General features: G+C 40.4%; 1 protein-coding gene across 4 annotated transcripts in view; it reads right to left on the bottom strand.

Moving 5' to 3' along the window:
• Positions 1-794: 794 nt before the first annotated feature.
• Positions 795-19,492, bottom strand: part of LOC126848151 (homeobox protein SIX3) — a 46,423-nt gene continuing 27,725 nt past the window's right edge. The window contains exons 2-3 of one of the 4 annotated variants that reach the window (XM_050588786.1): positions 2,546-2,941; positions 795-2,212 (exon numbers count right to left, since the gene is read on the bottom strand). In XM_050588786.1, the coding sequence (XP_050444743.1) occupies positions 1,831-2,212; positions 2,546-2,941 (778 nt within the window). In that variant the 3' untranslated portion in view covers positions 795-1,830. Of the gene's footprint in view, positions 2,246-2,545; positions 2,945-19,492 lie in introns of all 4 variants that reach the window. The other 3 variants (XM_050588784.1, XM_050588785.1, XM_050588783.1) reach the window with 3 other exon arrangements.

The following is a 19,492-nucleotide window of genomic DNA, read 5'->3' on the forward strand; positions in this document are numbered from 1 at the left end:
ATCGTTTTTATGAATGGAATTTGTAAATCGTAAAAAAAGCTACATTTTTTATGAAGAAGAAAAAGAATACACGTAATTATATTTAATAATTTATTTTAAAAAATCTGCAATTCTTTTTACTAAGATATCTGATGTTAAGTGACGAGAAAAAAGAAAGTTACGAAGAGAAAATAAAAATTAAAGGAGCTAAATTTATTGTACAGATAATTTCAATAGACAGTTACGCATAAAATAATTTGTACGTTTCTGTTTATTTTGAAAAAAAAAAGACAATAAACAAAGAAAGGACTGCTCTCCAGTATTAATTGAATGTTTTGCTGCGACTATTTCCCGACTTTTCAGTATTAATGTCATAGCGTCTGTGGCTAGACCAATCTCTCATATCTGCCGTACTATGTAAGCGTCTGAGATCCGTAGTGATTTCAACTTTGAGTTTTCTTGCGTTCTTGTTTTGACGTCTCGTAGATCGGCTTGCCACTACGGCATTTCAATGTCGGCAAAATATAGGATTTCCACACAAGAAGTAAATACTTTCGGAATGAGAAAGAAAGAGTGATTTTTATAAAAGAAAGATCATACATAGTTCCATTAAATAAAAACTTTAATGCTCTCGAAATGTGTGAAAACTTTGCAAAATTTTGAAAGACATTTTTTAATCATGAGATTCATTTGTTTGAAATAATTTTTAGTCACGTTTTTTTTCATCGTTCTAAATGGCAGAGACATTTTTAAAATAATCACATTTTATATTTATATCGAGATATGTGGTTTATTATCTCTAATAATAATCTCTTTTCAAGATACGGTAATTGTATTCTCATAAAATGTCTGTGCATGTTACGGATAGAATATTATTATATAATATAATTTTATAAAATATAAAAATATATAAATAATATATTATATAATAAATAAATTTACATGTATAATAAACAATAATAAAATAAAATACGTTTCCAAAAGCTTTTGCTTCTTTTGTGAACATCCTCGATGAATAGATTTTGGAAACTATTCACGATAGAGAGAATATGAATTAGAAAAAGCGGCGCTATTTAAAAACTATGAGAGACTCACTGCATCTGGTTCTTGGGCTTCGACGAACGAACATGTCGGGAACATCTAACGAAAGTTATGTACACACCCTGACCGATTGACTTTTTTCTTTAATCTGAGAGATTGCACTTATTTAGTGGATTCGCACTCACTTCTCGAAGGGTCTATTCTGTCCTCGCGTTTTATAAGAGCGTTATCAGAAATTATTTCTTCGAATAAATTCTATTGCCACGCATCATCAAATAGATTCTCCCTAAGAGATTTACAGCGTAGCTTTTCGATATTTTTGAACAAAACTCAACAATGTATCTACGTATTGATATCATTGAGTGATTTTCGCATAAGTCCATCATTTTAAGCTCCTTCGATCCGCTTTCCGATGATGATGTTAATTGATGTTGTAGCGGATGAAAGTAAGCCGTCTTGTCACATCTTACAACTATCTGTGTTAGTAATCTCTGTGCGATAATCTTAAATATATTTATCGATTTTACTTCGTCACGTTCAGTCTTCGCAAAACTACGAACTGTTCTTCGGAAAGTCGTATCGCGTTCACACTTAACAATTTTTCTAGACACAATCATATATTTTCTTATCCCGTGATTTGTCGCGATTCCTGAAAAGCTTTTTCAAAGTCAGATTATCATTCGATTAGCTTTCCCATCTTCACAACACCTCAAAGCGCTCGCTCGCGACGTTACCGCATCGATAGCTCTTTCTCGGTGTCAGACGGTCCTCTGTACCGATGGCGTCTTCCAATTCGTCGTCCTTGTCGTATCACGCGGGCGAGAATGGTCTGTGAATTATCGGTCGTGGATTCGGCAGCGGCGGCGTGGCAACCCTTATCAACCCCTGACCTTGGGACTGTCCTTGAGGCGTTGGCTGACGGGGAGGCGGGCTGCCTCGAGAGGAGGGGGTGTGCGGACTGGGTACAGCCACCCTCAACGGACCGGTGACCGATAGATTCGCCGCCATCAAAGGCGGGCTGTGGGCCTCCGATAAACTGTCCGATAGGCGAGATAACCCGCCGTCGGATAGTCGCGACGTTTCGGATATCCTGGATATCCCTTCGGATAGCTGATGCTGGGGATGCGGATGATGTAACAGTCCTTCGTGCGGATGGAGTCTTGGCGGTGGTAGTCCCAGTGAATCTGGCAATCTGTAATAGAACAGAGAAAGAACTGCATTTTCTCTGGAGAAAATACAGTTTAGCAGAACCGCGATCTATTATATTATATGCGACATCTTATTGTAATAATATGTGTATATATGTATATATATATATATATATATATATATATATATATATATATATATATATATACAACATACACACTCACAATATCTCGATATACATATATTTATGTGTAAATAATTTAAATTGATTTTAAAACAAATTTTATTACTTATGATAAAAATAATGAGAAGAAAATATAAATAGAACATTTCGAGAAGAAAAAAAATTTCGTAAGAATCAGCCACTAAAACTTACCTTGATGTTGGATCACCCCTGGGCCCTACCGCTTGAAAAGGGCCGGACTCCGTAAACCTAAAAATCCCTCCACCCGGCATATTCGGATGATTAGGCTGCGGGCTGTGCGGTCCGAAACGGAAGTTCGTTGGCGGGAATTTAAAAGCCGTCGTATGGCTAAATCGGAAATGCGGCTGCGTGGGATCGAAACGGAAATTCAAGGAAGGAGGTGGCAGAGGTCCGAGAGATCCCAGGGGGACCGGGGACGGTTGGTGATTCGGTGGCGGCGAGGAACTCGGCGACGGCGGAGAAGTTCCTCCGAGGGAAATGTCCGAGTCCTCGCTGCTGCTGCCGCCGGGCCCCGGACTCAGAGTACGTCGCGCGTTTCCATTTCCTTGGCCTGATTGTTGCTGCATTCTGCTGCAAATAATCCGTAATTTGCGATTATCAACTGATATTATCGGTATATTGAAAAAAGATTTAAAAATCGTGAGAGAGATGCTTGTCGTGAAGAAGATTATCTGATATCTCTTGGCGAATGAAAAAAGTAGTAGAGAAAAATATAGCTAGCAATATGGGAACCAACTTAGAAAGAAAAGTAATAGTAGTAATTTATTTATTAATAATGTGGAAGATCTCGGAGAGCGTACATAGAATATCAGATAAGAAGATAATAAGAAAACAGAAAGTTAAGATCGCAAGAAAAAAAAAATAAATAATAAAGAAATTTTATTTTTAAATTCTATTTCCTTTTTTCTTCGTCATATTTTGTAGAAAAATTAGAATCCATCGATACTCTAGTTTTTAAAATATCAAAAGTCGCCACATACATATATAGTGATTGCTGCTCGTGTGAAAATGTCAACACCATAAAAAATCTTTTGCAATAACATTCTGTCATGTTATTACGAAGGAGATTCTTGGATAAAAAAAAAAAGAAAAAATTTGTTAGCTATTTGAACTTTAGACCGCTTAGTTTCTCGGTGCTGCGAAAAGGCGCGTACGTAAATGTGCGCGGTGGGAATTTTAATTCGTTCCCGCTTAGAGAGGTAGCGCATTGTAGGGGTGAATATACACATACGTAATATATACGTAGATGTGTGCACGCGGTGCTGAAAACACTTTGTTTCTCCAGTCATCGCCGCGGAGAGCGCGGTCGTAATTAATGAGCGCGTTCATCCTTCCCAGGTGAAGAGGCCGAGGATTCACGGGAGAGTAACGACGATTCCCGACGACGGTTCTCGCATAAAGAAGGGATCCACCTCATTACTCGGCAGATCACGGATAGATACGGAAAAACACGGTAAGCTTCACACGCGCGCCGCGCAGAAATGACGAATGACCGTGCGTACATCGACGGGAAGTTACATATTATACCGATATTCGCGGTATTACACTACTCAGAAGCATCCTCTAAAGGCATCTTGTCAGGAGCAATTAAAGAATTCAGAATGCCTCGAGATCGGATTGGAATTAACTCATTATAGGATGAAAAAAAAACTCGCGATTACGGGATCTTGGGAATCAATTTTATCGAACCGTTATCGGCCGATCGAACTTCGTGATAAGAAGGCGGATGTTAAGATCGCGCGTGACGAACGGCTGCAAGTATCGTCAAGGACGGTTGTTATTTCGGCAACGATCGTGTTTATTGTTTATTCGAGAGAGAGAGAGAAGAGAAAGAAAAATCGTTTGGGGTTCATGAGGGATGAAGAGCGCGCGCGAGAATCATTCGCCATTCTGCTAAAGACAATGAGACGTCGCGGTCGTCTTAAAAGCCTCTCGGCCGCAGATCGATCCTAGTAGCGGGCTTTCCGAGATCCTCTCGTATTTTCTTTGCTAATCGAGTCTCGAGTCGAGCCCGTACTGTTACCACGGTAACGCCTCCTCGAGAGGCGGAAACGTCGAATTGTTCGTTCTCTCTCTCGTGATCGGGGAAAAAAGCCGATTGCGACGAATGGTAAGTTCGAGGCGAACCACTCATCTTCCTCCCCGAGAACGCGCTCGAGATGCAGATCGATCTCGTTCACGATATATGTATATCGGCAGTTTCTAACTCTTTATCTAGAGGCAGGTAATAACATTATAACAATATTTCTAAATTAAATTTTTTCTTACAACGTTTGGTTAAAATTTGTGCTTATATACATATATTGTGTAATTATAAAATAAATTTCTCTTAAATAGATGATTTTTCACAAGCTTTATCGAAATATTTATCGCCTTCGTTCAGGTTATTTAATTAACACCATGAAGAATGAAGAACATGAAAATGTATCTTGCATTTTATGCTTCTACGAATATTCATGTAAGCTTCCTCTTCATTGCGTCTGACGGCACACCCGGATAGATTAATACGACACGTGCGGAAACCGGTGAATCCTTCCGACGGTGGCGTTAAAATAATTTGCGATCGTACGTAGCATAGAAACGTAGGCATACGTATGCTGAAGAGCTAAAAAGGTACGCGATGTGTAGTTAATCAGATGAAATAGCATCATACTCTTGCCAATCGGGACTTGATCGTCGTCGCTGAATTATACTCATGAATAATGAAATAACTGACCGTGAATACGCCGTTCGATTTTGATTTTGCGCGAGCATAATCATGATACAAAAGATGAGAGTGGGTTGTTAACGCGTAATTCAAGAACTCGGCTTTCATATGGAAATCCAATTCCGCTTTGTTACTTATTTAATCTTCTTTTATTATTTATATTTAATTTTCAATTAATTTATCTCTCGCTTATTATTTAATAACCGTTCCTGTATTACATGTGTTTGTGTACGAATTTTTTGTACTTGTCCTATTTTTTTTTTTTTTATTTTTATGCCAGTCTAAACTTATAATTTATAATATAATATGTCATATTTTTCTAAATACACTTTTAAATTTTTTCAATCGCTTGCTATCTCATTGACAGGGGGAACCGAGTTTCGCATTTTTCGCTTCCCTTTTTTACTCTTTCACCCACGCCTTAGCCTTTCTCTTTGTCGCTCATGTTTTCACCTTCATATGCGAGATATTCGACGCGTTTTAATTATGCTCCCGGACCGTTGGCCTTTATCTTCATCCTTTCACAAGATACTCGCACGAGGCGGTCCGACTTATTATGTGCCAGGGATCCCATCCCACACGGTATTCCACAGCGATCGTCCCCATTGAGATCGTCTTAATGTCGTGGCATTAAAGCGCGGAGACTCGGGTGTCAATTTTTCGGCATGCATAAAAGAAGCATTAAAGCTCTACGGCGCAAATTTTGTTACACCGTGGTCTGCGCTAATTGCATTCTGATGAGTGACAAATTGAAAGATTTTCAATACTTGTAGCAACAGTAACATTGTCCATATTTTTGCTGTACGTTTTTTATTTTAATGATTTTTTTATATCGAATCAATATAAGCTATCTAAAATGATATCTTGAGTAACAAGAAAAAAAAAAAAAAAAATTAAAATACTAAATTTTTTATAGTAACTTGAAATGATAACTTAAAGAAGATAATATTTTTGCTAATCTGAAATTTGAAATATTTTTCATTGTAACTTGGAATATCATGCTTGACATTTATTTGGTTCCCATTCTTCAGTATATAATAGTTGATTAATTAAATATTTTGCACTTAATCATCTCTGGCCATATTCTCAGCTCATTAAATCAACATATTCGTAATTCTTATTTGATAGAGATTACGAATGAATGAATATATGTATGTTCGTAACACATTTTAAATATTTCTACCATGTTAATATACAGAATATATAAGAGCGGATTAAGAGCAAATCTTGGGTGGGAAGGCAGAATAATTTACGATCGAATTATGTGCACTGGTTTCCTATCCTCGGCATTAAATTTTCCGCCCATCAATGTTCGGAAAAAGATTAATGAAGCATGTGCCGTTATAATTAGTATTCCGACCAGTAAACAAACTTTTTGCAAACTGTCTTAGCGTTGATAATCTCGTTCACGAGACAATATAGGAGCTAATATGGCTTTGATAGACCAGAAAATGTATCGTTGCATAGACATAAGTTTGAAGAAAGATAATTTAGATGATCGCGTTTTATTCCCTTATACATATTTACTGTAAATTCATCATCTTGTATTTATTAAATTATTATAGAATATTTAAAAAATGGATACATTAGGTCGGAAATTTTTGCTAAAAAAGCATTTGCACGAATTGGCAGATAAAGACGCGAAGCAAACTCGATTCTTCATCGTGCGTTCCTTCTTCCGCTTGCACTAAAAGCGATTTCGTACGCACTTCGTTATGCATTTACGCGTCGCTCTCGCGCGCGCGCGCGCGGATTCGCGTGGCGAATTGCAGTGCCGAAAAGAACCGGCGCGATAGCAAAGGCCAACAGGTGACGTTGTACTTTCGGCGCGAGACGCCGCGGTGATTAAAAAAGAAATTCATCAGCGCGACCGGGCGAAAGTATCAGGTGCAGCGAGAGAAGGAGGAGGAAGAGGAGGAGGAGGAAGAGGAGGAGGAGGAGGACGGTGCACTGCCGCCGTTAAAGTATTTATGCCGCATGACGAGTCACTTTTGGAATCCCGCCGTATATTATAAAGTATTATACACGGGGACGATGACCAGGGCTCAAACCGTGACGGAAGCTACTGTAATTACGCGCAAGATGGTTGTGCCCGACGTTGGTAGCTCTCCATTGATCCCCGATCGAGGAACACGCGGTGAAAGGTGCGCGGCTTTTATCCCGGAGGGAAGACAAGTGTCCCGGCTTTATTCGAATTACTCGGAATTACGCTGAGAAATTGCGTCGCCGTCGCGCCGTCCTCGTGATTCTCGCGACAAATTACGGTGCCCGGTGCCCGCATGTGGCGTACTGATGAGCGTTCTTCGGAAGATTGACGTTGAGGAATTAGCATGCAAAATGGTACGACACACGACATTATGAATGTACCGTTTCTTATTATTTAATATTAATTATCGATCTTGCGGACGCACGTGATGTGTCGATTGTCAAACTTTGATTTCTATAAAACACGTAGCAAAATAGAAAGCAGCGATTATAATTCGCTGAATCAGTGCCAAGATATTATTCGCTCCACTCAACCTTTCGAGCTGAAATCGTGATATTGCTGAGTAGTAAATGCCCGATCCAATCCTTCACCTCACGAATGAGTTTCTATGATTTTTATTTTTTTCACAACGTAAAAAAAGCGATCGATTTCAGTCCGATATCGTGAGCGGATCTATCTTAAGAGTCGCGAGAGACTGACGGGGGATATCATTTTAACAAAATCTACCCCCCCTCGTGTCAGGGGACACCGTGAATTTCGTGCGCGGTACGAGACCACCTCCCCGCCTTCGCCCTCCCCCTTCGGCTCCACGTTCGGACCAACCCCGTACCAATGCTAAATATCCGTTGCACACAATAGAGTACATATCGTTCGAGAATCTGAGCCATGCGAAGTCCTCCACAAAAGGTAACTGGATACCGGTACGAGGAAGAGACGGCATGTGAACAGAGGTCTCGCGATTTCAAGGGAGGTTACTACGCGAACCCCTCGTGTCTCTTTCTCTCTCTCTCTTTCTCTTCTGTGCCCGTGCCTTCCCGCTCATACCGCGTTTCGCCCTCGTTTCTCAAGTTCTTTTTTTCGACGCTAGCTCATTTTTAATAGCCGCTAATAGAGACGTTAAAACGATACGGGCCCTCTTGCTCGACTCGGAACTCGATGCTCAATTCTTTTCTCGCTATCGCAACCCTTTCTTTGCTCTCTCTCTCTCACTCCCTCTGTCCCCTTTCTCTATCATTCGTTCGTGTTGTTCTGTTCCTCGGTTATGTCTCTAGAGAAAAATGTTCCATTCATATATCCATCGAAATTGCTTGAAGATTGTCGTAATAAAATAATTAAAATAATTATAAAATAATTGAAAGTCTCGAGAATGATCATATGAAGAGTGATTTTGAATGTTTGTTCTCCATTAGTAAATTTTTTATCTTGAATTTTGCTAAAAGAATTTTTGCAAAAAAACAAGTAGTAACGTCAATATTTGTTTTGTGCTTTTGTGCAATGGATAAGAAAAAAAAAAAACCAGATCGTAAAAAATTGCATTCTACGCTATAATAATCAAACGTTATTATTATCGCAGGAAACTAAAGTGCGTATAAAGACGCATCCACATTCGTGCATCTTATCGCGCCACTCCTTCGCATCTCAAGGTTAACCATTAGACGGATAACATACGTTCGAGACAAAGAAGGGTTCTGGTTCGCGCATTACGCCGGAGTTTCGAGTGGCAGCGCGACGAGCGAGGCCGAGCGCATCAGCGGGACAGGTAGCCGCCCCATGATTTGCAACATTTTTATCCGGGCCAACATCGGGAGACGCGTCTCCTCTTTGCCGCGGCACGACGACGGACGGGCGCGTTGTACCGATGAGAGGAGTGCGGTTTGCATTTTCTTTGGCCTGGCCCCCGGGGTTGACAGGCCAGATCCTTTCCGTCTTTCTGTCGCCCTTTCTCGGGAGCTGCTCTGAGAAACCGGGCAAATGTTTGCTCGCGAACAAAGAGTATCCACTGACGTGGCGACCTCACTTGTTCCGCCGTCGCGTAGCCAGCCCCCGCGGGCTCGATATATGTTTGTGAAGATTTTTAAGTCGGCGCGATGCACACCGACTGAAAACCGATACCCATCGATAGTTGTCTCTCGGCTCTCCGAACGCGATCGGGCGGATAGTCGAACGTTCTTTTCTTTTTTTCCTTTTTTTTTTTTATTTTTTGGCGAATTTCTTGTTTGTTTGAGACGGGAAACATTTCACGACCCATACATTTTGTAGAAAATGTAGAACTTCGCTTGTATATCGATATTTTTTTTGCTCCACTGTTATACGTGATTTTTTTGATTTTTTTCTTTTTGTTATAAAATCACTTATATTATTTAGCTTTGTAACGAAACGTTTATATATATTTGCATCAAAATTATACACGTAGCTGTATTGATTGATGCTACCTTGGCTTACTTATATTGAACTTAATTACCTGACGTAAATCGAGCACTATAATTTGCGATACCTTATCGTTTGATATGTATTAACCGAGTCTAGCTACAAGCAAGTTACTCGAGTTACATCATTCGTACACATGTTGAATTTAATATTATTCAAATTATAATTTAATGATGGGGCATGGTAGTTATCGCATTAATTTTGCAATTCATTAATCTGTATACTATAGATAGTAACATTGATCGCGGCCTTGGCTTCTCGATATAAATGTTTCAAATAAATATAAACACATACACACACACACACACACAGGTTATTTCAAACGCGCGCGTAGCAGGTTAAGCAAAATATGAATAAAAGGAATGTAAAACTTTAACTAAACAGGTTTATAATTAAACTATTTGGAAAATATAAATTCACATTTTACTTACGTACGAAGCATTACAAATTGCAAAGTAGATTTAAATTTTATTGCAAAAAGTGTTAAATTTTTAAATTTGTCATTACGATCTCATGACAATAGTCCTGTCGCATTAGCGAAACGCGCGTCTCTTTCCCTCTCGAAAGACGCGCTCGTTGACTAGAAACGACGACGACAAACATTTTCCTACAGGAGCGTAGACATGTTGAGTGTTTGCCCAGGCTTTTGTACGGTGTACCCGGTTTCCCGGGCATTCTTCGTGGGAAAAATCTCCGAAAATTAAATCCCGACCCTAATATTTTACGAGAATACGTGGTCAGCACTAATCCCGTTGTCTCTCTCAACCCATGTGTATATATGTGTTCATCTTTGGCGGAAATTATCCTCTGTTCCATTCTCCGAAAAATTATCTGTACAACGGGAAAATGTTGTCGGCATTGGAGCGAGAGAAACGAGAATAAGACCTTGAGAACGCGCTTTTCTCCGCGAAATTTTAAATATCCGCCTGCGTGTCTTGTCCGGGCGATCGCAAAATCGACAGGTTAATGATTCGAAGATCCGTAACCGGCTACCTAGATAGCTTTGAAAATTGGAAGGGCACGTTTTGCACGGTTTACACTGATTGCGGATCTTGTTTTTCGTTCGCTTCCGTGATTTTTACACGACGCATTGGATAGTCATTTCTTCAAGTATTTTGACAGTTGATTAAAAAGGAGGATAAAGATACGTAATGAAGTGCATTGAGCGACCTAACTATGGAAGATTTTTTTCACAAATAAAATTATATTTTCCTCCCCAGAAAGAAATGATAACTTGACACGCTTATGATATTTAATATTTAAAATTAGTATAATTTTATTCGAGCTTTAGTGTTTTTGGAAAATCGTGTATAGGTTTAAAGACACCGATTATTTTCTCGGTACACTTCGCATACGCTAAATTTCGTTTCAGTTTGCCCTTAGAATTAGAGTATTTCGCGCGTGAATATTCACGGGGACACGCTGCGCTGTGGAATTCGGCGTTTCATTTAATTTAATGACCTGTTCCGGAGGAGACGGTCGGGGTACGTACATCAGAAATCGCTCGGTAAATAATTAATATGTAATCAGACTCCGTTTGTGTGCACGAGAGCGGTAGTAGGGACACGAATGCGCCTCGTCTCATGAGGTAGCAGGGGCGCCATCGAGGCAACGCTAGAACGAAGGGTGTTTGCCGGCAAACACCGTGAAGGGCCTCTTAACGTATCCTAAACGTGTGCGTAGGGTTCTTTTTGTCAGGCGAGGTGACACGGTAGATGGAATCAGAGAGAGAGAGAGAGAGAGAGAGAGAGAGAAAGAGAGAAGGGATGGATGGAGAGACTTAGAAGAACTTACGATGTTCATCTACTTGCTTTTCATGTTGGATTGACGTGAAAATGGAAAATACTTCAATCAAATTCCGGGAGAAATTCTTTATACTCTCATTTTTTCTCTCAAAATTTGCAAAGTTTCTATTTTGATCAATGTATGATTCTTGGAGTCTATTGAAAGAGAATCCTTTATATGCATTTTGAATGCATAGAAATTTACTATTCGGTAAAGTTATTATTCTTCGCGCAACCTATATATTCATTTATAGTTTCTAAGCAAAGTCGGTTTAACTGTATAACCCGGGAGTGTATTTGGGAGGAGCTACTTTGTAGGTGGTCGCTGGCGGAACGAATTTGAACTGTTGGCGAAACTCGGGGAAACAGGACGAGATCGAAAGAGCCGCTACACAATTGATGCCTCTCAATTATCGCATGACGGAGGAGAGGAGAGGAGAGAAACCTCAATGGCATCCGATTGAGGCACGCGCCGTCGCTTAGAGGCTCTCCGAGGTTCGAGGGCCCTCGAATCGATTCGAGTCCCGTGGCACACTTCGGGGCAAATTAAGTTTTGCTCCTGAAATATGCTCTTTCTCTCTTTCTCTCTCTCTCTCTCTCTCCTCTTTCTATAGCCGCGCGCTCGCCCTGTACTCTGTCTCCGACGACGATCTTGTTTGGCGGCGTTGCGAATTACCGCGAGACGTTTATTTCGCTCAGCAGAATGGAGACGCGGTCAATGAAAATTCTCTGTGGCCCGGATGAATAGTCTGCTTTCTTGCGCGATAAAAAGCGAATAAGAAATTGGTGGTTTAGGGTTCCACGTTTCGGATTATAAAAATAGCTACTTAGAAAAGGAAAAGAAAATATTATAAATACTTTTATTCATTCCGACATTTTAAACGTGACAGCGACGATTTTGCGATATATCTTTATTTTATAAAGGAGATAGAAAATTATACAACAGACTTGCTCTAAAATGAGAAAAATATAAACAGCAATGCGTGCGCTTATTATCTCCAAAATAATAAAAATAAGAAAACTGTAGACCTAGTTAAAAAATACGAATTCTTTTATGGATGTGTATCACTGAATAGAAGGACGGCGGCGAAGAAGATCCGCGGGTGCAAAAAGAGGAGACAACCTCCGGTAACTTTTCGCTTGCACCGCGGCGCACGCTCAATTAACTATATTCAGGGAAAAAATTCGCCGTCCAAATTCTGCGCGACAGCCCGTAAAGATCGTGGCTCGTGTTCACCGCGATCGGCAGGACGTCGTGATCGCGAACGTGTAAGAGAACGAAGGAGAGGAAAGAAAAAAATGAGAGAAAGTACGGGAGGCCTATTGAGCGTGCCATCGTTGTATCGTTTTTCAAAGAGTTTCTTCTCCCCCTCCCCGCGTCACGCGTTCGTTTTCTTTCCTTCTAGTCGCGACTTTTTTTTTCCCCTCCCCTCACGTCGCCTATCTTTTCCGTCTGTGTCTTTTTGTCTCCTTCGGTACGAAGAACATCGTATATACGCCGCGGTTGGGGTATAAGATTTCACGTGTATACGCAGGATGGATCAGATTGGCCTGGCCTTAAGCCGTCGCAAATTACCCCGTAAGCCTTTTAGTCGTCGTGTGTGTTTAGCTGGCTGCGCCCTAGACTCCGTCGTCCTCCCCCTCCTCCCTCCCCCTTCGCCTTTAGCCCTGCATCCGTCCCTTCTGTTGTCCGCCCCTCCCCCTTCCTGCCTCCTTTGCCCTCTCCTCGCCTCTGCGCGCGTTATTATTTTGTTGCTCCGTAATATTCTCGAGACCCCCGTGGGGCTCTCTTGCCAAGCCATCCTCTAAAGGGAATCTAACCGGAGCTCGTGCCTCGGGGTACATTGTGGAAATGATTATAAACGGCGAATTGTCATAGTTCAGGTCAGGTTTTCCCAAATTTAAATACGAGAAGTATTCCTCTTCTCATATTCTTCTCGAACAAATAATACAATTGTATTTATATGAAAACAAAAAATATTAAATTTTTGCAAAAGTATTTAATAATTTTACGAATATAGTATATTGATTGCGAATTTTAAATAAATTCTGGAAGAATTATTATTAGATAAATTTTTACTGACAACGACTCATTGGCAGATTTGTTTTTATATTCAAAATCTGCGTGGTGATTCATATTTATGCATCATGTGAAGTCGAAATTAAAAGTCTCTTCTCTTGAAGTCGTTTCTCTTGGATACATCTTCTTTAGCGAGCCGTCAAGGTTCAAAAGACCAAGATGCGAGGCCCTAGGGAGGGCGCAGGAGTAAAAATTTAAATTTAACGCAATTCTGGGTGATTACCGCGGCCCGTTCTCTGATACAGCCCTTATATACCCACCCCTTGATTGGCTTACATTGTCGATGCTTAACTGTTTCATGCACCAGTGACCGACTAGGGGGATATCATTGCGCGCGATAGGGGTAACGCTTTCATGGCTCGAGGCGGATATCGTCATTGTCAAAATTCAAATGTAAAAATCGTACCGCGAAGGTCGATAACGCGACACGCTATATTTTGCGTATTTCGTGGACGAGCTGCGAGCGAAATCATTTTTCGAATTTTATCCGCGCGAACAAACTCTTTCGTCAGACGGTCGGGTCTGATAAAAAGTTTGAAGCTCGTTTAATGTAAAAATTTATTATACATCGTACAATGTTTTTAGGGGACAGGTTTATCCATATACAATAATTCTAAAATGAGAGGCTGATAACTCGCGCATTTCTAAATATTAAACAAGAAAGAAAGATACAAATATTTTAAATAAATTATTTTTAAAAAATAAAATATTTTTTGCTGTCGCGCGAAATAAGTGTACTTATCGAGATCGAAATATATTTAATTTTAAAGATTTAATTAAAATTTTACATCTCTTGCTCGATATCTCTTTAGAGATAATCCGTATTCGAGTTACGTAGATATATAGATCACGTATGTAATCATTTTATAAAAGAAAGGTATTAGACGCGTCGAATACGTTATCGTTCGCGCATTATTGCAAAAGTAAAGTATAGCCGGGATCACCCGATACTTGGTCCAATATAATACGCGCATCATACATGCGTGCAATACACTGCGGGCAGGTATAAGCGCATCGAATGTACGCATCGTGTGCAGGACTACGGAGATACCATCTCATTCAAGGATCAGGATCAGGAGGACCCGCGGTGTTGCATTACATCACCGGTTACGGTTATCCCTTAATATATACCGGGTGTTCTCTTAACGAGACCACAAACGAGCGTCGTGTTACTATAGGAGGATCGGTTTTTAGCGTTCGTCGAGTACAAAAGTAAATCTAAAGGTCTCTCTTACTGCGAATAATCGCTGACTCGTATCCATGAGCAAGACATTTTTTGCGATTGTCGCGATGACAACATAATGCGAAAATGTGCGAAGCCTGTCATTAAAATATCATTGTCATATAACCATTAATTATATAAATATTGTTAACGAATCGCGGCGGAATATTCGCGATAGTCTATCATCTTTGCGTGATTGAGAATAAAAAGAGGAACGTTAGATGCATCTGTTTGAGAAAATAAAAAAATATTTTGATAAATTTTTAATAACGCGGTTGATCGCGAAAGAAAAATAAGTAGATGCCAGAAAAGACAGAAAGAAAGAAGAGCCTCCGTGTATTGTATCGCATCGCCCGCCATAAATGTCTGTGTGTCGCAAGATTTACTACGTCTGATTAAGCAATTAAGCCGCGCCGTAGCACTTCGCGGTGTTTTTGCCAAGAAGCGATTCGCTTCCTCGTTATACACTCTACCAGTCTTCGATATGGAGGCCTGTCAGGAGGCCGCCCCCCTATATTCATCCGGTTCTGCCGTCGTCTCTTTCCCTCCCTTTCCCCTCGCCTCTTGTCCCGCGATCGGACGCAAGAGGGGCACGAGGGGGAAGAATATGTCAGAAATCTCGTCACGGTGTACCCCGCGCTAATTGTCGCTATAATCTACGTGGCGAGACCGAAATTCCAGGTTGTTAGAGACTAACGATTGCGCAGACGATGTGAGAGGATGGGGAGTGAGGGGAAGAAGACGGGAGAACGCGGGAGGTGGGACGTTAATTATCGTGGCTAATAACGCGACTACGCTCCGTATAGTTGCGAGTCGATCCCCGACTTCTCGACTTATCGTCTCTCTCTGTCTCTCTCTCGGTTATCCGTCTCTCGATGTCTATCTTTAAAAATACGCGAGGGATTTTACGGAAATTATATTTATATAGTCATTTGTGGAGAATGTGTGAGTTGAAAATTATAATCCGTGATTCTAAAAAGTGTGAAAATAACATTGATTTTAATAATTTGTAAATAAGGAGGGAAATCAATAATCATTTTTTATTTTACATATTTCTCTTTAAAAAGTGTGAACGGCAGAGTATAAGAGAAAATTTTTATCGCGCTTGAAAAAGACAATAATAATATATCTTTTATCAAACTTATAAAATGTGTAACTGTTAAATACAAAAATGACATTTGTTAAGCAGGAGGAATATTTAAGGAGGAAAGGTATTTCCGCGCAACCGCGTATATAGATGCGAAAAGATTCGATAAACTTACCGGTACTTTTTGCGCGTGGAGATCTTGAATTATGAAGGCTTAAGCGCTGTCTCAACGCGAAATTAGATTCATCAGGACGAGAGGCGCAGGATCGAGTCGTGGAAATCGAGCGGCTTCGCAAGGCAAGAATCCGTTTAGCTAATTTTTAGTCCGACGACGCTGTGCGCGCCCCACGGCGCCGGTTTGTTGATTCATTTTATTAATTTTTCTCATTCTTCGCGGGGATAACTCGATCGGAGCGAGCAGTAGGAAGACGCGTTTTTTGACGGCGAATTAAAAATATTATCAGTAGCTACCCCAAATATTCTGCCGATCTTTCATTTTCTTCCAATCCGTGAGAAAAGAAAAGCAGACAGTCATTTTCTTTATAAAAATAAAAATTGTATGTGGTAATATTTTTCTATTTATTATTATAATAAATTTTGTAATAAAAAGTATGAATACACATCTTTTTATTAAAGAAACATTAACTCCAAATTGATCGAAATTTATTGGTCAAATTGATTATGATTAAAAAGAAACGCAAATTGATAAAAGAAGAAATGGTTTGTATTTGCGACAAGATACATGAAATAAGAAGATGCACAGGAAAGACTATAAATGGTGAAAAATTCTAAAAAACATTTTGACAAAGAACATTTTTTCCGTGGTAGCGTACGAGTCGTTGACCGGCCCGTTGGGAATAAACGCAGCCGGGAAGAAAAATTAAACGCATTCGGAGTCTCGTAGTGCGAACGGGACGGAGGGGAGGCGAATCAATTTCTGATGTGCCGCCCGTGCGCGTGTAAACCAATTTCAGGCAATTTCGCGTCAAGAATAGCCTCTTCAATCATGAATTGACCCACGCGAGGACCTTTCCAATTTTAACCGATCTCGAGAATGCTTCTTGGAGAGTGCCCTGGCCGCCGTCTTCGGTCCGGAAACTCTTCTTATATCCCGCCGTTAAACGATCATGGAACCACGTCGAATTAGATTCGACGAATTTCCCTGAACGAGACGAGAGAGCTCTCGCCTTCGACTATTTTCCGCGGATCTGGTGTCCCAGATTTCTTAGTTCGGCTTTCATATCGTAATATCGCTATTTATATTTCGAGAAACATTATAGACATTCTAGCAAGAATATGAAAAAAATTATAAGATTATAAAAAAATACTAAAAAAATATAATTTTGATAACATTAATTTCTCTAAGGAAAAGAAATATTTCAGATTATTTTCAGTTTTCAATTATAACGTAAATCGTTTGTTATTGCTCATACATATATCGCGTTTCGAGGAAATTAGAAGAGATTTGTCGATTGCATCTCTTGGGGATTAAGGACGCTTCGGCAATTCTGTGGCGCGAACATTCTCGCCGGCACTCGTATGCGTGTGTGTCCGGAGCGAAATTAACGAATCCCCGTTCCCCGGAGGCTGAACGGAATATCCCGCATCCGCGAGAGTGGTTGCTTCGACGGCGTAATGCCGGATATATATTCCGCCTGATATTGCCAGTCCCTTTTCAATGTTCCGAGTTCTTGAAGTGTCAAATTTAATAAGCTGCAATGCTCCCTCCCTCCCTCCCAAGATGTTTCGAAAAGAGGGGACACGAATTTTCTTTACCATAACGTTTGAATTTACGCGAACAATAACTCACCAAGGTTTTCAAGGAAAATGACGAGCTTTGATATATCGCAATGTAAGAAAGCAGACGACGATCCCATGTATTGTGCATGAATAAAAATTATAAAAGAATAGATATTTCGTATAATGAAATTCGTACAAAGATAATTTATTTTTGCCGAGTTTTTAGATTCCGATTAATTAATTAATCAACGCACAGCATAAATGCAACTTATTACGCACCTCACAATGCATGTCAATCTTTCTTATCAAGAACATTTAATTAATTTGTCGCTTGGATCCTCCATTAGCGATGTTATCTTTTCTTTTCATTTTTATACTCTGCAAAGTGCTAGATTTATAGCAACTTTTGTTGCAGCCCTTTGGCGTTGCGCTATAAGTAGTGCCTACTAGAGCTGCGTACGAAACAGCGCGCAGCTCGTCTATCGATTCCCGGCATGTAGCGGGAAGTCTAGGCAAGAGCAGGATGAAAGGAGGCGGCAAGAAGCTGCGATATTGCGTTTAAGGCGAACATGGCGCAAACGACGGGCAACTAATTACAGCTTTGATAATGACCAAGCCCTTGTTAAGGCAACGAGCCGACACTGTTACGCGCGCGCGCGCGCGATATCGTTAGCTTTTCAGTGAGATCCGCTCAAGGGAGTAGCAACAACGTTAGTATTGTCGTGAAGTATCTTTATATCGTTCGTAGAATAAAGTAATATTTAAAATGCTTATTATAAAGTAACGACACTTAAATGACCTATAATTATGTAATTAATAAGAGTCATTCATTTAACTCATATAATCACGATATATAGTATAATTATAAATGAATTTTATTATTTCACGATTATAAATGCATTTATTATCCATATACATTCACATACATCTGTCATTTTGCGAGCAGGTGAAGATATTTTTGTCTTCCTCCCCATGTTCGTGGATTCCCTGAAAAAAGTAAAACTTGGAAACTCGTATCCCGGAAACCATTTTTAATGGCTGCAAACAAAAAATTTGCGTCTGAGAGAATCGAGTGATAGCGCGAACGGATGAATAGGTGGAAGTTTCGAAATTAATCTTTACGTCCCATCGATCTCCGGATACCTGCCTGCGAAACGCGGTAGCGGCGGGATTACATGCAGATTTCACATGGCCGCGACGACGCATCCAGTCGTTCCAGTTTTTGCACGCGTTTTCGGTACTCGTGGACGAACGCACACGGATGTGCACGCATGTCTGACAAACAGGCAACGCTCGTGCTCAACGCGCAGATGATATCTTGGACGTGGCGTGTACGTGAAAGAGAGAGAGAGAGAGAGAGAGAGAGAGGAGCGAGAATCGCAAGAAAGACACGTCCGTACAAGAAGAACTGACGGGTTGTACGGTACGTCGGTACGTAATTAACCCGTTATCTTCGGCATCCGGTCGCGATTAATTTCACGTCTCATCGTGCAGCGCGATATTCTTCACGCGTGTCCACCGCGACATCGAGCGACATCGATTAATCGACTCTTCGAGCCTAATACGCGTAGTCCATATTTTCGCGTCGACATAATGAAGGTGGATTTATAGGTTTTAATGAAGCATTGGAGACTTTCTCACCCCGAATTAGAATTTGACTTTTGTTTTTTTGTTTCGGTACCAGGATGTTGTATTATTATTGTTCCATTCGAGGAATCGATCGCGCGTTTTCTACAAGTGTTTATTATCGTCATTTTTAACGATCGCTTAGCGTTTTACAAGTCTGTAATATAGCCGGTAATACAACCGGTTTTCTTGCTTAGAAAGCGATCTCTTTTTTCATCATGTTGCATTATCGCATATTGATTCGTTGAACGATAAATGCCGACAGTGTTGTAAACGGCAAAATAATCGTCCGGGAAGCGGTGACCGCTAATGCGTTTAATACTTGATGTTTAATACTCGACGATAAAAAAAAGACTATCAAGAGCATCGGCTTTCAGGTAATCGATGACATCTTTGACCGCGGAAACCGTGCAAGTGCACGTGGGATCGATGCTCCGGATATGCAAATCGGGAATAAG

This window comes from Cataglyphis hispanica, chromosome 3, assembly GCF_021464435.1.
Source record: "Cataglyphis hispanica isolate Lineage 1 chromosome 3, ULB_Chis1_1.0, whole genome shotgun sequence".
NCBI lineage: Eukaryota > Metazoa > Arthropoda > Insecta > Hymenoptera > Formicidae > Cataglyphis > Cataglyphis hispanica.